Raw genomic sequence first — 26,570 nt, 5'->3', positions numbered from 1 at the left:
ATTTCCCTTGTAATCTAATTTTCTGGAAATATTTCAGGGCTTATTGGCTTGAGGCAGTGGCCGAGGCCTTTTTCTAGGTCAGCACAGCAGTTGCAGAGCTGTTCACTGTTCAGCATCCTGGCAAACAGCAAAAGGATCTTAAGGCTGCCTGGGTCTGCCCCGATGTGGGAGTGCACAGCTGGAGGCAGCAGGGGTAAACTTGGGGGTGGGTGGGGCTGTCACCTGCCTCTGCAGAGACCTGCTACAGAGGGGAACGTAAAAGATTAGCTGGGTTTCATGAAATTTAGAAGACAGTTGTTTACGTGAGCAAAGAGATGAGGACAAAAGTTATTGGGAAGAGGAAGAAAGATGCAGTACAAGTGTGGTGGAAAGTTAGAAAAATCAGTGGTTCCTGAATGTGGTCCAAGTGTTCAAAGGTCTGCACAGAAATGAGAAAAATACCACTGTCATGATTTCCTTTTTTAACTAGCTAAATTTATTCAACCTAAAGATCCACATTTTATTCTGAGATGGTGGGGTTTTCTACAGTTTTGTGATATCACAATGTTCTCCGTTCTGTGAAATAACAGTAATTACAAATATTAGTTAGGTGTCCTTTAACACCTTTACCAAAAGAAAGAGTTGACGAACATATATTGGTTTTTAGCTGTGTCCATAAACTCAATGTTTATATGTAGATACTTACAGATACGTACAGTTGGCCCTCCATATCCATGGGTTCTGCATTCACGGATTCAACCAACCTTGGATTGAAAGTCCTATGATGGCTACATCTGTACTGAAGATGTACAGACTTTTTCTTGGCATTATTCCCTAAACAATGCAGTGTAACAACTATTTGCATAGCATTTACGTTGTATTAGGTATTATAACTAATCTAGAGATGATTTAAAGTATATGGAAAGATGTGCATAGGTTGTATGCAAATACTTCCTCCATTTTCTATAAGGGACTTGAGCATCCATGATTTTGGTATCTGCAGGGGTCCTGGCACCAATCCCCTGTGGATAGTAAGGGATGACTGCACTTACTCATGTCCTTGTGTATATACATGCATATACACATAAATATTACATATGTATATGTATGAATATAATGCATACAATATGTACACATACAATTTCTTTTTCCCTTTTTTAATTTAATGGTCAGTAACATTCTAAATGTGGAAACCACTGAGCTATTTCCCAAACTGCCTTCTCTTGGGGAGGGAATATGATACATAATGATTTACTAGCTCACAATAAATCACGAGGTCAACCAATGGAATGAGTCAACCAAGGGATGAGTCAACTAGAGGAAAATTCCTAATGCTTTTCTTATATTCTTTTGTGTCCCAGGGAGCTGACAGTATTGCTAGGCATACCGTATACACTTGATGGGAAAAGTTTTTCAGAGGATTTCTTAGTTATTCTGAAGATTTATTAAGAGGTTTTTTTAATTGCAGTGGGCATGGGGAGAATAAATCCAAGATGAGATGTGTCTTTATATTTGTTCTAGATTTAAATTCATTGATTAGTTATAAAGCATTGCTGTGCTAACAGATATGGATTGTACTCCTGAAAAAAAAATTTAAGTAAAGGACTGAGAATGTATGAAAATTTAGTCCACTTGCTGAAATAAGCTTAGGCTTCATTCTATGCATTATCAGAAGCTATTCAAAGCTCCCCTTTCTTTTTTCTTGTACACCTTTTATTTGACTCTGATTAAATGATATAGTGGAAGTATTCATATATCTAAAGCAGACTGGGCTTTGAATGATTTTAGGAGTTGTCATGGGGTTCCTCAGAATGAAAGTTGAATATATTCATTACCAGACCCATAGATTAATATGTAAGTCATCAATTTTTTTTTTTTTTTTTTGCTGAGGAAGGTTGTCCCTGAGCTAACATCTCTGCCAATCTTCCCCTATATTACATGTAGGATGCCGCCACAGCATGGCTGGATGAGCCCTGTCTAGGTCTACAACCAGGATCTGAACCCACAAATCCTGGGCTACCAAAGCATAGCATGCAAACCCAACCACTCCACCACTGGGCTGGCCCCAAGAAGTTATTTCTTTATGTCTCTTTTTTTCTAGGTTCTTGGCTTACATAAGCAGGAAGCTTCAGAGTTTGGACATTTCCATGAAAGCAAAGGTCATATTTGGCAACTGTTGGGATTAATTGGAGGCATCCATGGGTTTTTCTTAATAGAAAAATGTTTTATTCTTCTTGTATCGCCAGGTGCTAAGGTATATTTTAAGCTTTATTTCTTTTACTTTAGGGCTTTATAATATTCCTCTTTTATTTCAAAAGTACTTATTCAAAAGTAATTGAGATGTTCATGAAGTTGTCTATATAAAGGATGGGGCTCTGATTTCCAGAATACACAGATCATTCTGACTGCCAGCTTTCCTATAAGTATGGTTACTAATTTTTTAAACATCTGTTGCTGGCTAGTTCCTATACTTGCTACAACCCATTATTTGACCCCCATGGCTAGTTTAGAAACAGGAGACTATTTCGTGTCTAGGAAAGAAGGTGTCCAAAGGCCTGGCACTGAGCAGTGTTTTGATATCTTTCCTAACCAAAAACAAATAAACAAGCAAACCAAAACTTTGAAAATTCACAAAATTACCCATAATTTTCTATCTTAAGAGCATTTAAAATTATAAAAACAAGAAGCTCAGGAATGGGATTTGTGTCAGATCTTTTTCTCAGCTGGAATAATTGCTTTCATTGTGCCTGTGTTTGAGTACTTTCTACATATATGATGAAATGTAAAATGCAGTGTGGGTTTTCTTTTGGATTTTTTTCTCTTACACATTACCCCATAAGAAAATAGATTAACTGTTTGGTAGGATAGTTAAAAAGGGAAATGCTTGTGAAAGACTCCAGGAGATTAAAATAAAGCAAATTTTCCTTACAAAATCCTGGGGCTCTGCAGCCTCTTTGATTTTCTACTTAATCCCTGGCCTTCTACCTGTTCACGTAATATATAATGCCCATGCTCAGGGCAAACTTTAGTAGTCATTTAAAATATCAGCACTTTTTGTTCATTGTCATTCCTGAATTCATTCAGAATTTTATTTTTTGCATCAAAAAATACAATGGTTTCAAAAAATACCTGGAGACAAATGAAAATGGAAACACAACATACCAGAATTTATGGGATGCAGCAAAAGTGATACCAAGAGGGAAAGTTATAGCAATACAGGCTTACCTCAAGACAAAAAAAAGAGATGGTTTTATGGATGGATAGAGAGATGACAGATGGAGAGATATGTGATGAAGTACATAAAATAAAATGGTGATGGTGAAGCATCTAGGGTCTGGGTATCTGATTGCTCACATTAAAATTCTTTCAACTTTTCTATATATTTGAAACTTTTCATAATAAATAGATTTTTAAACAAAACCCTGTAAAAATTTTCTTTTTTAGTGAAGCAGGGTTGTTCATTGGCCTGAGGCCCAAACTAGGATGTTATAGTAATTCAAAGATTGGGAATGCCAGCTTTGAACACAGCACCTACTCTAGAAGTTTAGGATCTTAACCTCCACCAAAGGGGTTCTAATCGCAGTAAGCACAAAAAAACCGTGATAGAGCCCCTTTATACATGATAGATTAGCATGCCTAGACTGAGAAAACTAGATTACAAAGCAAACATATCAACCTACGTGTAATAGTTAGAAATTTAACCTGGATGGAAGTGAGTGAAATAAATTCTGAACATCCAAAAATGTAGGGTTTATTCAGATTGTCTTGGGCTTGTCAGGGAACTTAAAATGAGTTTTAAGAACATAATTTCAAGATTCATGATACTGCATAAAATAAAAGGAATGTGAATGTTTTAGAAGCTACAAATGCTTTAATTGATGAATACATTTCTGGAGATGTTAATTGAGCACTTATAGGGTGCAATAAAGTTTCAGTTATCATCCTTTTGTTAGCTCCATCAGAAAGAACTCAAAATTTAATTTTGTAGTGAATAAGAAAGACAGTATAAAAACTACCACTGTTCAAGCATTTTAAAATCATAACTAGATATTTTTGAAGTTGCGTTCTTAAAGCATTCTGAATATGCATGATGTTTCAGATCAGTCCTGTGCTTCCCCAAGGTTAGCCATGTTAGCAAGTATTTATCATGATGAGGTTCTCCTGGTACTCTTTTTGTGCCACCTACCACTTTGGCAAAGAAGCAAAATGTTAAAGAGAACCATGGAATTGACAAAGGCTGCACCCAATTCTTTTGGCTTCGGCATTAATTTTAAACCATCCTCATCCAGCAGGGCGTGTCATTGGTTAATGGGCACGTGGGACATGCCCACCATCTTGCACTCAACTCTGAATTAAGTGACCAGTCAGGCAGAGGCAAGTCTGCGTCAACTATCCCGCTGGTAGGTTCCTGATCTGAAATATTCTGCTGATTTGATTACCATCTTTCCTTTATTCCTCAATGAATAGATAAAAATCAGTAGGCTAGATATAAATATAATCCACTCCTGATTTACCTATTCTTGATCTTGATAAATAGTTTGGAAAACTTTGTTAAGCACCTGAAAGCTGTTTTAAAGGGTAAAAAGTGCTTTCCACAGATTCAAATCATTGCTATCTGCATCACTTTGAAACACATATGGAATCAGATTGACATAATATCTATCTCCTTAGTCATTTTGTTTGCAAGTTTTCATAAATCAGTTGGCCCTTAGGTTTTCTATGCTGAGTAATGCTCAGCCATGACTAAGTAGGGCCAAATTAATGTTGAGCAAGGACTTATTACATCTAGGAGTGGGGTGTTCATTTCTTAATGCAGGAGAGAACTGATTTTGCCCAATTAGATGTCCCATAGTAAGTGCCTTTTGTTACACTGAATTTTCCATGACAAAATGTTTTATGTGAATTCTCAAGGCACAACTTCCAATCAGGTTCCAAACAAGATTCCCATTGTCATTCTCAAAGTAACAAGGAAAGGGACAGGAAAAATATGCAAGTAAGATATAATAGTTAGAAAACTTGCCTCCTCTCACCATGGCCTTCGGGGAGGAATTTACAGCTCAAGAACAGATTCTTAACCGAGTTGAGAAGAGTAAGCTATTCCTGAGACGTTAACACAGCAAAAGAGAAGTCTGGCAAGTAGATTGCAAATCGAGAGCTAACTCAGACATAGGAACAAAAACTTGCCTTTAGAAAAATGATTTTAAAAACCTTATTGTGTTTATTGCTTAGATACTTCACATGCAGTTTGGAAGAAGATAACTTTAGGCTGAGATTGGTTTTTAAAATCCCTTTAGTGCTGACTTTATTCCTTCTGTTTGAATGAAGGGTCCAGAACCTCAAGATGCATATAAGCAATCTCTGATGCTGACTTGATGAGTTTGGAACTATTTGAATGCTCTAGCTCACTAATAATACATTCACCATTTCTTTTGTTATTTCAGCACAAGATCAATCTAAAGTGAACAGGAATAATGTGAATTTTTAGAACTGTTTGACTGGTTCAGTTTCTCGTTTTTCCAGAAGGAGGGGAACTCACAGGTCTTTCCAATCAACAAGGAGTCTTGGAAGTTTGTCTCTAAATTTGTTTTTTTTTTCTTTTGGAGGAAGATTAGCCCTGAGCTAACATCCTCGGCCAATCCTCCTCTTTTTGCTGAGGAAGACTGGCCCTGAACTAACATCTGTGCCCATCTTCTTCTACTGTATATGTTGGATGCCTGCCACAGCACGGCTTGATAAGCAGTGCATACGTCCACGCCGGAGATTAGAACCGGCCACTGAAGCAGAGCACGCGAACTTAACCATTGTGCCACCAGGCTGGCCTTGTCTTTAAATTATTGTACGTAGTTTGACAATATATAACTTTTTGGAAAAAAAATCCTGGAATAAATATTTGAACTCAGTCTTTTAATGGAGCTAGAGAGCCTTCTGATTATAATCAGGATTTTGAAGTAATGTTAAAATATCACCTTTTTTTGTTTCTAGATCCACCAATTTCAGGCAAAAGTTCTGTCTACCTCCTCTAACTCTGTGTCCTTTGGGTCCTATCTTACTTCTCAGCATCCTTTCTCCAAACGTATCCTATCGCATCTTTTGAACAGCTACTGTTATTGGAACATGCGAACTTTAAATTTAATTTCTCTGTTTTACATTAAAAAAAAGATGCTTGTGTGTCATGTAAAATTTATCTCAAAGTTCCCACAACTTTGGGTGATAGAATTCTGTGAATATGCTTCTAGAGGACATGTTCAACAAGCAGATAAAAAGTATTCTTTTCACATAACCAAACAAGGATCTGAGGCATGAGGGAGAAAGTGACTTTCCTGAAACTGAACCGTGAGTCAGTCTCTCAAATAAAATCACGTAATCTTAACTCATAGAAGTCAATTTCAAAATCTCACTTCCCCGTCATATGAAAGGATGAAAACATTTCTTACATTTCTTACATTTGTCTTTTGTAAGTCTGTTGATCTACTCTCTTAATCAGCAAGATTCTTTTACTGACTTGCAAGGCCACAAAAACAGAATGTTATGCTACGAAGAATGACGTGAGGTGTCAGGCTTGTGTGAGTTTCTTTTCCATCCAGAATACACGATCGGCTTAAAGATCAGAAGATGACTCCTAACCCACAGTCCACTATAGGGGAGAGGGCCAAATTAGGTCAAGAATCAAGAATCATTTTTTCCTACAGGTTTTGAGTTTCATACAGGCTTACATAATTTAAGAGTCTGAATTACAGACTGTCTCGGTGGCTTGTAGCTCTCTGTGGAAGATTCTGAGCTACGCAAAAGTGCTATTTTCATCTAAATATAGATAGTACCAAAAGTATGCTTGCAGACCCTCAACTCTACTTTCTGTTTATCTATGAAATTTAGAAGTTCTGATGTACTCTACAGTATTAAAATGTCTTTTAAAATCAACATAACTCTTCAGATGTTTCATTATTCAACAAAATACTGACTCTTCCTTATCTTTCATCATTTATTTTTTTAATTTAAAATAGAAAGGCCCAGAAGATTCACAGGCACCTGAAATTCATATAGGCAGTATGACAGCTTCCAACAGAAAATGTGAGTACCAAATTCAAAAAGCTAAACTTTACATGTACAAAGTGCCATAGAAAACGTTTATGTCTGCTTTAAGATAAATATGTCAAAACCATATAGATTTCATATTGAGTGTGTATTTCACTATTAAAACCTTTGCAATGAAATTTTTGTATTTATTTTTTATCTTATCTTAATTATTTTATTGAGGTCATATTGACCTATAACTGTGTAAATTTCAGGTGTACATTATTATATATCAGTTTCTGTACAGGCTGCATTATGTTCACCAAATAAAATTTTTGATAAAGACTCATTCTTATCAGTCTTTCAAACATACTACACATTAGTATCAAATTTATTCCATTCTTTAAAAATTATGTTGTCCCCAATTGTTTAAAACTGATCCTCTGAAAACTTCAATTAGTGTAAATACATATGTGGTTATGGGGCTCCTTTAGAATCATGGTCATGCTGTGACTGAGCCTTTCGCTTCTATGTGAAGTCTGGAGACATCCTTGGTTCTTTGGTCTTCTATCAGAGTCTACTGAAATTCATCCCAAACGTCTGTCTCATTTGTGATATTGCCATTGAGCTCAAATCAGTGATCACCTCATTCTTCACATCTTATTCTAGAACTCATTTATCCATATAATTTTCAACCAACCTTTTTTTTGCCTGATTTCACCTATTTCTGAATTTAATTTACCAGTTTTGGATAGGACTTTCTTCCGTTTTGCTTATGCTTCTGAATAATTCTTCGAAGTTTGTTTATTTTGTTGGTTTATTTTGGTTTTCCTCAGTTGCTCCCGCATCTTTGCCCCATTTCTCTCACTTATGTTGCCCTTTTACGACACAGCCCTCCCAATATTTCAGTGTGAAGCAGTCATGGTTTGTTATTCTCATTCTGCCATAAGTTAGTTACCCAATAATAAAAATAGCTACCCTTTAGTGAACACTTCTTACACGCGGACGTGATACTAAACACTTGACACGGATTATCTCATCTAATCCTTCTACAACTTAATGAAGAATAATTATTATCCAAATTATGCAAATAAAGAAACCAATTATTAGACATGATAAGTCACTACCCTGGATTACATAGCTAGTAAGCTCCAGCACTGAGGAACTAAAGAAATGCTAATGCACCAACAATTTCTTTGTGGTAATCATTCATGCACGCATCCTTGTATTTTCTCACATTCTTTCATTCATTCAAGAAATGTTCCAAGATGTGCAATGTTTCAGGCACTGTGTATTCACTGGAGAATAAAATAAAAATAGTCTGTATTTCTAGTTTGCAATATGGTTAGGGATATATATACTAATAAGAACAAACATGGTTGTAACAATCACTATTCTAAATGTGTTAGATATATTAACTCCTGTAATTTATTTATTTGATTTAAAAAATGTAATTACATACTCTGTCCAATTCCGCTTTCAAGACATTGTTAGTAATATTTTTCCTTCTAAATCCTTACTTCCAGGAGAAATTTTAGAATGTCTGGTACCTCGTAGGTCTGCAATAGACATTTGTTTGCTTTTGTTTTCGAAAGAAAGGAAGAGGAGAGAAGGATGCGCCTAGTCAAATTAGGAGCAGGGAACGGATGCTAGATAGGGGAGTAATGAAGGTCTGATTCAAATATTTTCAGGCCTCCTATCTTTCCAATTCAGATATCAAGCTTGGCATACAGAATGAATAGTTAACAAATCCAAATTCGATTACTCAACTGCCCTTTTGCCAGGGACATATTGAATTAGCTTCAAATATTTGATTACTTGCTTCGTATTACCTCATTGGTGGAACTCAGCTTGTGTTTCAAAACACAAGATGCAAAAATCCTATCCACAGTCTGATTTAAATAAACAAAAAGCAAAATGATACAAGATCCAGCCCATGTTTCAGCATGGAAAACCTCTGATAAGTCAGACAAATGGAACTCAATATGCCTGCGAGGTACATAAGGAAAGGTAAATATTCTTGATAATTCTATAATGAGTACATTAAATTACCAGTGACGGCTTGTCTTATCTTCTGCTGACTCATGTTTAAATTATCTTAAACAATATGCACAATGTGTTCCTTGTGGCTTAGAGGCAAATACGTATATTTGCCTTGTGGCTTGTTACTTGTCCATGATCTGACATTTAGAAACCCATAATCAGAGATAATAAAATAATAGACAACAAAAATAGGCCACACTGTTTTTTAACAGAGTATAAATTGGGTAAAAATTTTCCATTTGAATATATGCTACTAATATCAAAACTACATCTAGGCGTACGGAAATCACACTTTATTTGCATGATGTCATGTTGTCAAATGTATTATTTTAGTTTATTTTATTTTCACAAAGAAGAGCTTGGTTTCTGAAAATTGGCAGGAACAGCTAAGTGACCTGGTAGCATTATCAGATTCTGAGAGCTTCTAGGCACTGCCAATAAGAACTCCTAGAATTCAATAATTTGATATTTATCCTGTGTATTTATGACTCTTACCTAAAATCTGCCTATTATTAATAAAGAATAAAGTGAATTAGTAAACCACCAGAGGATATAAGTGAGTCTCACAGCGGTAGTTGTAACTGAAGCATGCTTTTTAGAAGTCAAATGTATGGGGTGTCTTTGCAAGGTAGTCAACACAGCCCTCTCCTGGCTGATAGTCTGAGCTATATACACTGTTTACTGAAGTTGCTTATTTCGTGGTGTTGGATACGATGAGTCAAATTGTAGTCTCCAAATAAAATAACAAACCATATTATAATATGGTCCTCCCGCAGACATAGTCCACACAACAGAAACCAGGAGGTAACCTCTTCCTATTTTTACTGAGTGTACAATTATTGGAATATTATGTTCAGTTCTAACAGTAACAACGGCTAGTGCTTCCAGTTATCACACAGCATACATCTACTAAGAAATTAATGAAGTTTTAGACTGTGACAATTGATTTTATTGTATCTTCTTATCCAATGGTATACCTAGAGAGTTTACTATCAGACTAAGTGTTGTCCCCAAAATATTTGTTTTGTATTTCTTAGTCGTTCGACTCCATAACCGGGTTATGCTAATATAGTTTTATGTTTTTGAAAACAGAAATTCTACCCATTAACAACTTGGACCCAATTATAATCTAAATTATTTCATTAATTAAACTCATTATGATCTAAATTATTTCATTGACTCTCTACTAATCAGATAGTGTATATTATGTAATAGAATCCCAAAAAAAATCTTCTCTTTATTTTGTTCCCAAGAAAACATCTTCTCTTTATTTTGTTCAATGTGCAGCCAATCTAGAACTGAAAGTTATTTTTCAGAAAGAAAGAACATTTGGTAATTGTTTCAAACCTAACTGTGGGATCAGCAGAGTTGGTAGTGGGTCTGTCAGGGTCACAGATGGGGAGTTCCTTAGGGAGGGTATCAAATTATTTTGAAATGCTTTACAAAAGACACACATGGAGAGGTCGTCAGTGGTATTTTGGGAGGTTATAACAATATTACTTTTATTTTCTTCTTTTGGCATAGCTGGACAAGGTGATAGAATAGTGAATGCCAGGGCATAATTTATCTCATTGTTAGGCACACCTGTTAGAAAAACAGTGACCATCCATCCAAGCATGTTGGTTACCATATTTGTACCTCCAACCCTGACATTTTGAAAGCTGAAGCAAAGCGGGGTAGCTTCGATGCAATTTAAGAACATCAAGGGTGCATGGGGAAGTTGGTCATGTTTGAGGGATTCCGTGAATTACTTAGTGCTCTGTTAATGCTTCTCACACCTTTGTTTGGTTCTTTAGGCAAAACCATTAGCTTGTTAGCAGTAATGATCCTGGTTGGGGACAGCCTGCATAATTTTGCAGATGGCCTAGTAATAGGAGCAGCGTTCTCATCTTCATCCGAGTCAGGAGTGACCACAACAATTGCTATTTTGTGTCATGAAATTCCACATGAAATGGGTAAGTCTGACAGTAGAACCACTGTTTCCTGCTTGTTCAGAAAATTGTAATATATTTCTAGCTATGGTTTACTAGGCTTCTTTTTCCAACATACAATTGAAAGAGGAATACTTTCTGTTCATAATTTATTTAAACCATAAGAAGCAGAGAACTTGAAAAAAAGAATTCCTGTACCTCAGGATGAAATTCAATTAGACTCCTTTATGATATTTCCCAGGGCCAGAAGTGATTCTCCTTGGATTCTGGAGAATTCTATATGGGAGAAAGTCATTCAGAGAAACCTTTTGAAGAACTTTGGCAAGAATTTTAAAATCTGCATATTCAGTGTGGGAAAAACATTAAGAGGGGAACTTTACCCATTGTGTCAGCAGACAGGCCAGTGAGATAACATTTAGATTAAAGCTAAGCCATGGTTTCATCAACTCGATTTACACAAAATGTCTAAAGCCAAGCAGAAAATTGAAATGACAGGCGTATGGTAGCAGATGTGTGTTAAGATTCTTTTTCTGGATAATCTTAATAGCCCTGTAATTCAAATCCTGCCTCCTGGGAACCAAGATGAGACAACATAGGCATTTATGAAACAGTTCCAGAAAGAGTAGAGGCTGGTCTCAGGAACACACATGCCCTAAAGAGAGGGCTCTTAACAGTCAATCTTTCTGTCCCTACTTTCAGGCCTACGTTGCCCCCTGGGTCCATCCCTCCCTCTGGTGTTAAGTGTCTATTGCCCAAAGTCCTGTCACTTTCTCCTCACAGGCCCATCCCTCTCAGAACAGTTTATCCAAGGTCCTTCCTGAATCCGTTTAAATGTTCCTGGTCCGGGTGCCATCTTCTGTGGTTCTGCTTTTACCTACTATAATGAAACCACAGGGGAGGGTGACAGTCTGTGGCAGGCCAGCAAAGATGTTTTAAGATGTGTTCATAAGACCAATTATGCAATGGAACTAGGAAACTGAGTCCCTAAGTGTCTCTTTACTGAATTTCAGCCTGATCCCAATCCCTAAAACTAAGAAATAGGGGCTCTCAGATTAAAAGGTCATTCTTCTAAGACAGACACTGTATGATTTCACTCATATGTAGAAGATAAACAAACACATGGACAAAGAGAACAATTTAGTGGTTACCAGGGGAAGGTGGGTGAGGGGTGGGCACAAAGGGTGAAGGGGCGCACCTATATGGTGGCTGACAAATAATAATGGAGAACTGAATTTCATAATGTTGTAAACTATCATAACCTCAATAAAAACTAAATAAATTATTTTTTTTAAAAAAGGTCATTCTTCTTTTGGAGGAAAGTTGTGGAGAGAATAATGTCATTTTTCTATAATCATCAAGGCAATAAAACATTTTCTAAAGGAAAAATTTGTTTTCCTTAACAAGTTTTGCAATGATTTTAAAATTTCATATTAAGTAGTTTTCTCTTTCCCCACAGCACTTCTTGCAGAAATAAATAATAAAAGCCAATATAATGTTTACTACCTCATGATTTTGCCTGGCTAATTTCCAGGCAAAAAGATTTAGAAACCCTGCAACAGCAAGGGCTTTATTTTGCATTTATCTAAGTTGAAAATGTCACAGGACGTGAGGAACTAAAGAATATGTCACAGTTCTCTCTGTAAATGCTATCTTTAGGAGCAGTAATGGGAATAGAATTCTTGAAATGTAGCTTTCTAATAGTGTGATGAGTTGGCTATGAATCCTAGAGAAATATAGGAAAGTGTGTTATTAACTGATCATTCAACTTTACTTATAAAATTGGTCCCAGTTGCTGAAATTTGAAGCAAGCTAATAGCACATGACTCTAACAAAGGTGTCATCAGTTAAGTGATAATTATATATTTTTTTTCCTTAAATTTCAGGAGACTTTGCTGTGCTCTTAAGCTCTGGACTTCCTGTTAAGATTGCCATCCTGATGAATTTTATAAGCGCTCTAACTGCCTTCATAGGACTATACATTGGCCTCTCAGTGTCAACTGATCCATGTGTTCAAAACTGGATCTTAACAATTACTGCTGGGATGTTCTTATATTTATCCTTGGTGGAAATGGTAAGCTTTGTGGCTTTCCTATTTTGTTTTTCAAAACACTGAAAATGTCAAACAGAGAAAAAGCAATAAAATGGAGGGATAGATGGAGAGAAGAATATAGATAATATAAAAAGCTAAAGAAATATTCTATGTAATCCAAGAAAGTAAGTTGTAGGCAAAATAAATGTAATTTGAGCTACAGAAAACATTGACATTCTACTACTCAGCTGTAAAAAAAAAAAGGATAAAATCGTCCCATTCACAACAACATGGATGGACCTTGAGGGTATTATGTTAAGTGACATAAGCCAGATAGAGAAAGACAATCTCTGTATGACTCCACTCATATGTGGAAGTTAAACATGTAGACAGAGAACAGATTAGTGGCCACCAGGGGAAAGGGGGAAGGGGGGTGGGCACAAAGGTTGAAGTGGTGCAACTACAACACGACTGACAAACAATAATGTACAACTGAAATTTCACAAGGTTGTAAAGTATCATAAACCTAATAAAAAGTTAAAAATAATTAAAGCATAAAGACCTAAAAAAAAATTGACATTCTTTTAGTGAATTTAAGTGGAATGAATGAAACTTTTATAATTGTCAAAAAGTGATCATCACTTCATTCTGCTATGGCTCTGCATCTGTAGATGATGATTGCATTGCCAGCTGAAAAATGAGAAGTTCTGTTAAAGAGCCAGCTATTTAGTTTATGCTTGGAAAATACTTCAACTGAATTTGTCGTTAAATTAAGTAGCTGTTTGACTTAATTAACCAACCGTATTTTTAAAAATAATGATTTCATCGACTATTTCATCTATCATTTAAGTTATAATTGTCAAAAGGCTATCATGCTGGTGAAATGAGAAAGATTATTATAGTATTGGGTCTGTAAAGTTGCAACATGTATTTATTAAAGAGCTCCTTGCCGACATTAATGGTAACTTAGTCATCACTTTTCATTCTCCATAATCGTATGAAGAAATTGAACCTGGGAATATTTACATCTTTTTGCCTCTTAAATTCTGGTCTCTGCAAGGTAAACCAGTTTTTTTTTTAAGGTCATCTTCCTTTAGACTTGCTTACAACTTAAATGTCTTAAGGCGAAAGTTGTAATGATTATCCTTTCTCATGGGTAGGATAAGGCAAATAAAAATGACATACATTAACAGAAGAAATATTTAAGACTAAAAATCAATAGAAAGCCAGTCAGAACAGAAGCAGAATATGTGATTACATGTATCCTGGAGCAGAAAAGTAAAATAAACAATCTTGAGGATAATATGTGGAATAGGACCATCGGTATTGCCTAAGGATGCGACAGAATCCCGCTATTGTCCTGGAAGTAAATAAAAAGAAATGTATCACAAGGAAAAAAATCTGGAAGACAGAAACCTGTGCTGATACAACCAGAATAACAGTGATTTCTTGAAGTAGATGTCAGCAAGGGGATTGTCTAAGTGTCACCATTTTAAACCCCAGCATAAATGCTTCTGACTTTCCAGTTGTTTTTCTTAATTCTCATGAAATTGAAATAGATGAGGTGAACACCAAAATGTACTTCCATGTTTAGAAATGTTCTTACATATTATTTATGATACTCAGGAAATTTCCTAATCTTGATAGTGAAGATAGCTAAAAAGTGGGGTAAATTCTACCCCCTTTTCTAAACCCCAATCCCCAAGCCGTGCTCAATGTTACAGAATTCTGCGATTTCTAGCGTGAGAAATCTGGATTTCTAGCGTGGTGTGACTTGAAAAGTACACTGTCGCTCATCATTGGATGTTGCAAGCTACCTTTTGTTTAAAATGTCTGTATATAAGTTCTCAAACTCACTCTCGAGCCTCCTGATTTTCAGCTTTCTATTCTGATTTCTTTTCTCTTTATGAGTCAGTTGGGGGCAGTTGCTGTATTCTTTTGAAGTTTACTTTGTCTTTGAACATAATCTAGACCTCTCTTCAAGTCCAACGGATGTATATGTATGTAGTCAATCCTTTTTGGTGTTGTTAGGGAATCTGCTCTCCCGAAATTGACCTGGAAGATTATCAAGAATGATTTGTCATGTAGAACCCTAACTAAATATGTCATTGTCCCCCAGATGTTTCTCCTCTTGGTCTTGTAAGGATAAGCAATTGCTTGTAAGAAAGCAATGTGGAGAATATTCTATGAGATTCCAACAAGAATAAATCTTGACCTTATTGCAAATTACTATCAGCCAAGGAAAAAAGCAGCATTCTGGCAGAAAGACAGGAAAGAAAATACTCTGAGTTTCCCGGGGCTACTTCCTAAAATCCAGGTCGCCTGCTCTCACGGCCTTTTGAGTAACTTCTAAACAAACACAACGCTTTCACAGAGGAGTAAGTTTAACTGTTGCTGTGTTCTGGGGCTGTGCCAAAGAAAATAGTCTTTTGTCATTTAAAGGGAAGAAAACAAGGTTTCATGACTCTGTAAAACAGCAAAGAAAATAAATGACAGCAAATAAAGGGTAAGAGAGAATACTTGCCTACACTGGTGATTTACTAAACCCTGGAAATTTACCAGGCCCCTTTTGAGCAGGGTTAATGTGAAAAGATTAGCTGGATTTTTGCTTTGCTTGTTTGTTTCAAAGAAATTGGGCATGTAATTTCAAATTCCAAAAAGGAAAAGAACTAGGGGCAAAAATGGAGCCATTAGCAATGAAGTCAAGGAAAAAGAAAGTCTTCTCTAGGGAAATCTACCAGCTTAAATGCTCCAAAGTGGTATTGCCTTATCCAAGAACACAAACTCCCAGTTGCACTGAATGGTTTCTAAAGAAAGTTAAGAATGAATGCAGCTCTGGGTGGCCTGAGGAAATTCATCCTCTGTTACAAAGATCAGTGTCCTAGCCTGGATTTCCCCCAAGTGGAGGCTAAGACAAAGGCAGTTCATCTTGGAGGTGATTCCAGGGAGCAGGAGTGAAGGGCAGATGGAGCGAAACAGAGAAGGATGAAAAATCTATAAAATGATGTGTTTTTGTTAAGTTGACCACCAGTATGGGGGATCCATCACACAGGACCTTCTGAGGTGGCTCCTGTCCCCATTGTTCAAAGCTGGCCCCAAAAGCATTATCCCCCTACACTTCCAGGTTATGCATGCTTGAGTGCCAAGGGATTTCCCATGGTGGTCCTATGACATCACACTGGAGACGCCCAGGGCAGGAGAAAGAGGCATGCAGTGTGTGGCTGAAGAAAGGCTCTGTGCAAAACCAATCAACGCCTCCTTGGAACTGATCTCTGCAGCAGTAGCTGGGGTGAGATGGGGCTGAGAGACTATAAACCAGCACAAAAGTACTGCCCATTAGCAGTTGACCCCTTCACCACTCAAATATGCGCATGCTCTCCTTTACTTTTAAGTCCTGTCTATCCCAAAGTCCCTTCATGTTGGCAGCCAGACAAAAACTCCACAAAGACTTAATACAAAATGGTTAGTGGAAGCTCCAAACTCTGCTGATCTTCAGGCAATAGATGATATTTGTCATCTTTGTCCTCCAGCACCCAATGTTGATTCTCCTCATCTTCAGGCTGTGCTTTGGCTGAACTGGATTTCTTTTTTATTTTTTAATTTATTTTTTTATTGCAGTAACATTGGACTATAACATTATATAGTTTTCAGGTGTACATCTTAATATATTTTGAATTCTGTGTAGATTACATCATGTTCGCCACCCAAAAACTAATTATAGTCCATCAACTCATATGTGAGTCTAATCACCCCTTTTACCCTCCCCTCTCCCCCCTTCCCCTATGGTAACCACAAATCCAATCTCTGTTGCTATGTGTTTGTTTGTCATTGTTTTTATCTTCTACTTATGAGTGAGATCATAGGGTATTTGACGTTCTCCCTCTGACTTATTTCACTTAGCATAGTACCCTCAAGGTCTATCCATGTTTTCACAAATGGCAGGATATCATCATTTCTTATGGCTGAGTAGTATTCCATTGTGTATAAATACCACATCTTCTTTATCCATTTGTCCCGTGATGGGCACCTAGGTTGCTTCCAAGTCTTGGCTATTGTGAATAATGCTGCAATGAACATAGGGGTACACATATCTTTATGCATTTGTGTTTTCAAGATCTTTGAGTAAATGCGCAGCAGTGGGATAGCTGGATCATATGGTAGATCTTGTTAATTTTCTGAGGATACTCCATACTGCTTTCCATAGTGGCAGAACCAGTTTGCACTCCCACCGGCAGTGTACAAGGGCTCCCTTCTCTCCACATCCTCTCCACATCCTCTCCAACACTTGTTGTTTCCTGTCTTGTTAATTATAGCCATTCTGACCAGAGTGAGGTGATATCTCATTGTAGTTTTGATTTGCATTTCCCTGATAGCTAATGATGTTGAGCATCTTTTCATATGCCTGTTGGCCATCTGTATATCTTCTTTGGAGAAATCTCTCTTCAGATCTTTTGCCTATCTTTTTATTGGATTGTTGGTTTTTTGGTTGTTGAGATGTATGAGCTCTTTCTGAATTTTGAATATTAACCCCTTATCTGATATATGGTTTGCAAATATCTTCTCCCAATTGTTAGGTTGTCTTTTCGTTTTGTTGATGGTTTCCTTTGCTGTGCAGAAGCTTTTTAGTTTGATGTAGTCCCATTTGTTCATTTTTTCTTTTGTTTCCCTTGCCTGGCCAGACATGGGACTTGAAAATATGCTTCTCAGACTGATGTCAAAGAGCGTACTGCCTATGTTTTCTTCTAGGAGTTTCATGGTTTTGGGCCTTACATTCAAGTCTTTAATCCATTTTGAGTTGATTTTTGTGCATGGTGTAAGGGAATGGTCTACTTTTACAATAAATAAACACCATTTATTGAGGAGACTCTCCTTTCTCCATCGTATGCTCTTGGCTCCCTTGTCAAATATTAGCTGTCCATAAATGTGTGGGTTTATTTCTGGGCTCTCGATTCTGTTCCATTGATTTGTGTGTCTGTTTTTGTGCCACTACCATGCTGTTTTGGTTACTATAGCTTTGTAGTATATTTTGAAATCAGGGAGTGTGATACCTCCAGCTTTGTTCTTTTTCTCAGGAATCCTTTGGCTATTCAGGGTCTTTTGTTGTTCCATATAAATTTTAGGATTCTTTGTTCTATTTCTGTGAAAAATGTTGTTGGAACTTTGATAGGGATTGTGTTGAATCTATAGATTGCTTTAGGAAGTACGGACTTTTAACTATGTTAATTCTTCCAATCCAAGAGCACAGAATATCTTTCATTTCTTTGTGTCCTCTGCAATTTCTTTCAACAGTTTTATAGTTTTCGGTGTACAGATCTTTCACCTGTTTCATTAATTTTATTCCTAGGTATTTTATTCTTTTTGTTGCAATTATAAATGGGATTGTATTCTTAATTTCTCTTTCTGCTACTTTGTTGTCACTGTATAGAAACGCAACTGATTTTTGTATGTTGATTTTGTATCCTGTGACTTGACTGTATTCATTTATATTTCTAAAAGTTTTTCAGTGGATTCTTTAGGGTTTTCTCTATATAAAATCATGTCATCTGCAAAGCGTGACAGTTTCACTTCTTCTTTTCCAATATGGATCTCTTTTATTTCTTTTTCTTGCCTGATTTTTCTGGCTGGGACTTCCAATACTATGCTAAATAAGAGTGGTGACAGTGGGCATCCTGATCTGGTTCCTGTTCTTAGAGGGATAGCTTTCAGTTTTTCTCCATGGAGAGTGATATTTGCTGTGGGTTTGTAATATATGGGCTTTATCATGTTGAAGTATTTTCCTTGTATACCCATTTTATTTAGAGTTTTTGTCATAAATGGATGCTGTATCTTGTCAAAAGCTTTCTCTGCATCTATTGAGATGATCATGTGATTTTTATTCTTCATTTTGTTAATGTGGTGTATCCCATCAATCGATTTGTGGATGTTGAACCATCCCTGCATCCCTGGAATGAAACCCACTTGATCATGATGTATGATGTTTTTAATGTATTGTTGTATTTGATTTGCTAGTATTTTGTTGAGGATTTTTGCATCGATGTTCATCAGTGATATTGGCCTGTAATTTTCTTTTTTTGTGTTGTCCTTGTCTGGTTTTGGTATCAGGATAATGTTGGCTTCATAGAATGAGTTAGGAAGCCTCCACTCCTCTTCAATTTCTTGGAAGAATTTGAGGAAAGGTATTAAATCTTCCTTGAATGTTTGGTAGAATTCACCAGGGAAGCCATCTGGTCCTGGGGTTGCTCTTAAAGCAGGTACCCAGGGAATCTAGTCTTTCCTTCCCAGGCCAGATGATTGTAAATCCAGTTTGGGGAGCCCCAGCACAATTGACTACAAGGTTTAACAGCACACTCCTGTTGCAGTTTTCCTGTTAATTAGGTAGGTACCCAGTGTAGCTGGTTGCTAGGCTCAGGGGCTTACAGTTGCGATAGGCCTCAGGCCTACAAGGCTGTTGTCAGTTCTCTTAGGAGTGCAGCTGAGTGGGGTTGGCCCTAGGCACGAACGCTCAATTGTTTCAGGCTTTGGCAGGTGGGGCTGATCCTTTTTATGGCTATTTGTGAAGCACAGGTCTTCTGCCATTGATAAGCCCCACCCCCCACAGGACCACACACACTGCCAACACAGTCCTGGTCCATGCAAACTTCTCAACCCCCTGGAGCATACCCCAATGCCACACTTCAGAGGCCCCCACCTCTCCACCAATGCCTGCCACAGTTCACCTGCTCCTCACACAGGCCCTGCCCCACAGAGGTGGACATACTCACCTGCTTATAGAGGATCAAGGCACCCCGTCAATGCAGGCCGACAAGTAGCCTGAGGGCTTGCTGTTGGGTGGGGCCAGTCCCTAGGGCGGGCTGCCTGCCCTGGCTGACCTAGATTAAATCTGTGCTCTAATGGGTGTGGCAGACCCCTGGGCTAACAGGCCAGGGGAAGAACTTCAATGGCATCTGCCTACTTGTGTCAGCAAGCCTGGACTAGGTGACAACAATGGCCACCACCAATGTATCCATCTCCAGAGAGGTCTCTCCTCTCACTGAGATGCACCCAGAGCCTACTAGGTGAGTCTCTTTTCAGCAAATGACTGTCAGCCTTCTTTCTGGTGATTTTAGCTTGCTGAGATGGGTGAGTTTGTGCATGGGCCCTTTAAGACCCAGGTCTTTTTGCCTTCATCCAATAGCTTTTCTGTGGTTATTCCCCACTGCAGTTAATAGCCAGCAAAGCCAGAGAGTAAGGCCCTCGTCTCAGTTGTGCTCAGTCGGAAGGATGCTTATAGCAGTATTGGCCCCCACTCAGGACCTCACTCCTCCAGGGTGGGCTGCATACCTTAGAGTGGCTCCCTCCTGGCCAGCCGAGAAACTCCACTGCTCCTGAAGGTGGCTTTTTTTCTCTCCAGAAGGAATTTCTGCCTCTTCCACCTTAGTCAGGACTGTCCCTTGTTGTGGGGGTTCTTTTAATCCAGTTTTCAGTTTTTTATCCAGGGTAATTTTTCCAAAAATAGTTGTAACCTGGTTGTGTTCGTGGGAGGAGATGAGCTCAGATTCTGCCTACACTGCCATCTTGATGAGATCGCTCTATAATCCTTTTATTGCCTTGCTGAATTCAGTTTGCTAGTTTAATAATTTTTGAGGATTTTTACATCTATGTTCATCAGGGATTCTGGCCTATAATTTTATTTTCTTGTGATGTCCTTGTCTGGTTTTGGTATCAGAGTAATGCTGGCCTTGTAAAATGAGTTGGAAAGAATTCCTTCCTCTTAGATTTTTGGAAGAGTTTGAGAAGGATTGGTATTGATTTTTCTTTGAATGTTTCATAGAATTCACCAATGAATCTGTGTGGTCCTGCACTTTTGTTTGTTGGGAGGTTTTTGAAACTTCTTTCTCTATTGATTAATCCATTGACATGAAAAGCTCAAATGACCAGGTGATAGTCATAGCTTCATGTTCAGTGGAAATATTCCCTGATGTTTTCCCCTCAAGAACAGGGATCTGTGATCTGACAGTGCTAAAGTTTGTAGGAAAAGGAAGTACATAGTCCACAAGAGGAACAACTGGCAATGGTTGTTTACCATTGTTTCAGGATTTTCTCAATTGTTTCTGCTCTTATCTCTATTATTTCCCTCCTTCTACTTATGTTGCATTTAATTTTCTGTTTATTTTCTTGCTTTATCGGGTGGAATGATACATCACTGATTTTGAATCTTTCTATCTTTTCTAATATAAGCATTTTAAGCAATAAATTTCCTTCTAAGCACTGCTTTAGCTGATTCCCATATATTTTAATATATTGTGTTTTCATTACCAATCATTTTGAAATGTTTTTAAATTTCTCATGTAACTTTTTTCCTATTTGATCCATGTGTTATATGGAAGTATGTTGCCTAATTTCTCGATATTTGTAACATTTTGAAATATCTTTTTGTTATTGATTTTAATTTAATTTCTTCATAGTCAGAGAATATATTATATATTATTTAAGTACTTTGAAATGTTTTTAGACTTGTTTTATGGTCCAGCATGTGGTCTCTCCCAGTGAATGGCCGTATGTGCATTTGAAAAATACAGGATGCCAGGTTCTGTGAATGTCAATTAAGTCAGGCTGGTTGATAGTGTTGTTCATGTTTTCAAATTCCATTCTGATTTATTTCTTCACTTGTTCAGTTAATTATTGAGGCAGTGATGTTAAAATATTGGCTTATATTTGTGACTTTGCCTATTTCTTTGTTCTATCAATTTTGCTTCATGGATTTGAATTTCTGTTATTAGATGCATGCATATTTAGGGTTGTTATGTCTTCTTGATGAATTGATATTTTTACCATGCTGAAAGGTCCCTCTTTATCTCTGGTAAAACTTCTTGTCTCGAGATCTCCTTTGTCTGATGTTAACATAGTCACATCTGTTTTTCTCCTTACTGTTTGCACAGAATATCTTTTCCATTTTTTTTATCTTCCACCTATCTGTAGAAAGTAAGTGGTGGCGCCTTGATAGAGTATTTGAAGTATCACGTAACAAAAGAGGTGTCTAAGGTAGTCAGCAATCTCTGTGATTAATATGTTAGTATCTATTTGTCTTGTTTATCTCCTTTCTCTAAATCTTATTTATAACAGGATCTATGGGTTTGCTGTCTTTTTCATACTCCCATGTTTGCTACAAAGATTTAATGAGATTTGTTCTCTATAGATATAATGCTTCCCCCCCCCCGAAGATATATGTGTCTTAATCTTGTTTACCTGTGAATTATGTTATTTTACATGTCAAAGGCACTTTGCAAATGTGATTAAAGTTTAGGACCTTGAAATGGGGATATTATCCTGGACTATTTAGATGGTCCCAATCTAATCACATGAATCTTTAAGTGGAAAAACTTCTCCAGCTGTGGTAAGTGAAAGAGATGGGCAGACAGAAGGAAGATTCAGAGAGATTCCGTGTTGTTGCTGACTTTGAAGATGGAGTAAGAGGGCCAAGAGCTATGTAGGCAGCCTCTGGAGGCTGGAAAAGGCAAGGCAACAGATTGCCCCCCCCCCCGAGCCTCCAGAAGGGAGACTAGCCCTGCAGACACGTTAATTTTAGCCTGGTGAGACCCAGGTCAGTCTTCCGACCTACAAACTTGTGTTGTTTCAGGCCACCAGGTTAGTGGTAATTTGTTAATATCAGCCATAGAAAACTAATATATCCATGTGCTACTAAACTTGGTTCAGATCTGCTTGGGAATGGAAGCAGCTACATAGGAGCATCTCATTCTGTTTCATTTCTTAGAAGGAACCAAAAGTTCCTTCTAAGAAAATTCTCAGAACTGCAAGTCTAGAGGATTTCTCATATCCATCTTCTCTAAAGATACAAAATTTCTCAAATAGAAGGAAAAAGACAAGCCCTGGAAGTATTGTTTTTTTAGCAGTTTGGATAAGAGAGACTTTATTTTTAACAAATATTACTTATTGTTTAAATACATTAATTCATATAAAAAAACATAAGTTATGCCACAGAAAGGTTTATTTGGGACCTGAGACAAGTTTCAAGGCTTTAGGCAGTTTTCTTAAGGTTTTAGATCCCTGCATACTGTTTCCATAGCAACAAGCCCATAGAAACCTCTAAGGGCCATCACTATGGATGTAACTAGAGGTGTCCCTAGAGTTGAGAGAACTGGACAACTGCCCAGAATCTAATATGTTAACAGCACCCGAGCTGGGAGTGGAAGAGCTGTAACGCAGAGAGGTAGGTAGCAGAGAAGGAAGTGCCTCACCAGTTCATGCCAAAACAAAACAAAACTCAGGCCCCCTCTGTGCGCATCAAGGTGAATCAACTCAGATTATACCTTATTTCTAGGCCCCTCCCCTCCACCAATCTCCCTTATTACACAGTTTTCCGGATCTCTTACCCCTCTCCTCTGCACTTTTTTTGGGTGCTCTTTTAAAACTTCTCTTCCTCTTCCAGACTGTTATTGGTATTCCTTCTATCTTTATTCTGCTTATGTAATAATGGGGAGTGGGGACAGCCAGATTGAAGAGGGGTCAGAGCAATTTACTTATCTGTCCTCTTCTGGGAAGTGTCTCCCCAAAGTAATTGCACAGCTAGACTTTTGCCTGGAGCATTTTCCAATTTCCAGATAATTTTCCTCGTACGAAAGCCAAGGTGAAGAGTATTTGTAATTTGAATTTAGACTAGTCTGCTTTTAAACTATACTCAAACACAAGAATAATATCTGAGTAGTAAACCCAGTCAATAAATAAGATTATCAGTAGCCCAAATGAAGAGCATCCATTGGCTTCTCCACAGTAATGTTAGTTCAGTCAATGTAACAGCTTCAAGATAGTGAATTGGGTGAAAAGATTAAAAGTTGATTGACAAAACAGCTACCTTTTTAGCTAGACTTTCCCTCTTTCCTTAATCACATGACTATAAAATTAAAGTAAAATAGTATCCTACACTTTTAGAATATTAATCCTATTCCCTCCTCCCCATCATTCTTTCTTTATCTTCAGATTCATTGAGTGTGATTGAGTCTCTCTGTCTCAGAGAAATATAGATAAATCCAATGCAATTCAGCCAGTAATCTACAATCACCAAGCTGATTAAAAAACTCTCATTTTTGGTAAATGAGTTCTGTCTCCAACCAAAAAACAAGGAGGCTATCCTTTCCTTTAAATTTGGCAATACTTAGGTATAATGCCCTTTTAACAACATCCTTCCATAGAAAGGGGATATTTTGTTTGGGGAAAAAACATATAAAATAACCTTGATATACCTGTTTGCTTCCAAAAAATACTCTACTTGAAATCAATGAGTGCAATTGACATCATTTTAAATACTGTATTTCTGTGAAAAAAGTGACAACCATTTAAAAATCATTTCAGGCAGCAAAACTAATATAATTCAACATTCACAATTATGTCTTCACAAAAGCAAAAAGCATGAATCATTCTTACCAACAGTTTGGTAAGATTTCTACTCTCTTTTTATTCTCTTTCTCTAAAAATCAGTCAAATCCTACGCTTAGATATTTTCTACTGAGAAAATGATTAATAGACACAATTTTGGTGAATGCTGAGTTACATAATTTACAAAAATTGACCACCAGAAATGCTTGTATTTTTCTGCTCTTTATGTCTCTTTTCTTCTAGCAAGTCTGTCAAACCATGCTCATGCATGCACACACACATGCGTGAATATATCTTCCAAAGCAATCCATTTCATAGGAAAATTCTAAAGCTTGCTAATGGCTCTCTTTGCTGAGCTATACAATTAAGAGTCTGTCAGGCCATCCCCGGTTGCCTAGTGGTTAAGTTTGGCACACTCGCACACTCTGTTTCAGTGGCCTGGGTTCAGTTCCCAGGCACAGACCTCCACCACTCATCTTTCAGTGGCTGTGCTGTGGTGGTGGCTCACATGCAAAAAAAAAAAAGAGGAAGATTGGCAGTGGATGTTAGCTCAGGGCAAATCTTCCTCAGCAAAAAAAATAAAAATTAAAAATTGGGAATTTGTCTAACTGAATTGCTTTCCCTAAGGAGAAAATGAAGTGAATTGTTAAATACAAGTTACAAGTGGGTAACATTTTTGTCTCCCCTAATTGTATGTCAATGCTGTGGTCTTTGTCTTATAACTCAGTTTTCAAAAGAGAAATTTTCATTTATTTTCTGCTGCAACCTGCTTCATAAATTCCCTTGGGAAGGTACTATCAAGAAGGTAGAAGACTATAATAGCCTGTATTTGAATATTTAACAAATAAAATATCTAATGCTGGATTTTAAAAAATAACCTTCAGATAAGCTTCCAGTTTGCAAAGAGCAGTGGTCCTCACTGGTTTGATAAGGAAAATTAAAACTGCTGTATTCAGCTGTTTTGTGAACACAGCTACTAACTTAAAAAGACCTAAGTTCAAAACAGGACCTCTGTCAATGGGAACAAATCTCTCAATTTCAAGATATTGTTGAGTCAACTAGTAATCTGTGTTGCGGGTCTTCCTATTAAAACAAACATGATGCTAAAATAGAACCCATTATTAGGTTCCCCTTTACATTGCTGTCAAAAGGGATAATCAAGGAAATGAAGGAAGGGGAAAACTTACACAATAACCAAAAGGAGAGATTATGTTGAAGCCACATCCAAACTGCTATTGAATTAAAATGTTGGGAGATTGTTAAAAGCAAGAATTGATACAATATTTTTATAATTTTATACAATGCAAATATTCCAGAGCAGATTTTCATTCTCCAGCATACTGTAGAAAGAGAAATCCAGCAGGGCCTTCCTGACATTCTGTAGCAGATAAAACCTCATCTCTGTGGATAGGCCACTTTCCCAACAAGGTCCAGCCAGAGGGACAGCCAGGATCTTTAAAGGACAGGAACCTCTAAACTCCTCTTCATCTTGATACAGTAGGCAGTCACAAAGAAATTCAAAGTGGTCCACACTGCAGACTATAGAAAGAAGTGATTCTGATACTCTAGAAATGGATTGTTTTATAGTTCTTAATGAAGTGTGAGAACATGAGGGCTGAGTTTATTGTCTTAGTCCGTTTGGCTGCTATAACAAAAAAAACCCATAGATTGGCTGGCCTATACAACAAACATTTATTCTCGCAGTTCTGGAGGCCAGGAAGTCCAAAATGAAGGGACTGGCTGATTTAATGTCTGGTGAAGACTTCAAACCGTGTTGGTGGATGACTTCCTTCTTGTATCTTCACTTGGCATGGCGGAGAGTAGAGAGAAGCAAGCTCTCTCAGGACTTGTACATGGGCAATAATCCCGTTGATGAGGGCTCTGTCCTCATGACCTTCTCTAATCCTAATTACCTCCCAGAGGCACTGCCTCCTAATACCATCACCTTGAGGGGTAGGGTTTCAGCATAGGAATTTTGAGCGAACACAACATTCAGTCTGTAACATTTATGCTCTGGAACTTTGAGATCTAAACCTAACCCAGAAGTTCATGTTTCTCAAAGCAAACTAATGAAAATCCTTACAAGGCAGTAAATGACACCTCTTCTTATCCCATAGTTTCTTAGATATAATCTGAATGCTGCTTATTGTAATATTATAATAAGCTAAAGTTAGTCAAAGGAAAGCTTGTGAAACCTTAGAGTGTAT

The 26,570-nt window shown here is 37.4% G+C and overlaps 1 protein-coding gene across 3 annotated transcripts in view; it reads left to right on the top strand.

Annotated features, from left to right (window-relative positions):
- SLC39A12 (solute carrier family 39 member 12) overlaps nucleotides 1–26,570 on the top strand; it is a 77,112-nt gene that overhangs the window by 30,020 nt on the left and 20,522 nt on the right. For 2 of the 3 annotated variants that reach the window (XM_014846031.3, XM_070501008.1), the window contains exons 8-12: nucleotides 2,081–2,233; nucleotides 4,269–4,379; nucleotides 6,981–7,047; nucleotides 10,830–10,988; nucleotides 12,848–13,035. In XM_014846031.3, the coding sequence (XP_014701517.2) occupies nucleotides 2,081–2,233; nucleotides 4,269–4,379; nucleotides 6,981–7,047; nucleotides 10,830–10,988; nucleotides 12,848–13,035 (678 nt within the window). The remainder of the gene's footprint in view (nucleotides 1–2,080; nucleotides 2,234–4,268; nucleotides 4,380–6,980; nucleotides 7,048–10,829; nucleotides 10,989–12,847; nucleotides 13,036–26,570) is intronic. The other variant, XM_070501009.1, reaches the window with a different exon arrangement.

The sequence above is a fragment of the Equus asinus genome, chromosome 29 (assembly GCF_041296235.1).
Source record: "Equus asinus isolate D_3611 breed Donkey chromosome 29, EquAss-T2T_v2, whole genome shotgun sequence".
NCBI classification, from domain to species: Eukaryota; Metazoa; Chordata; class Mammalia; order Perissodactyla; family Equidae; genus Equus; species Equus asinus.
This window is presented reverse-complemented; position numbering and strand designations above follow the sequence as displayed.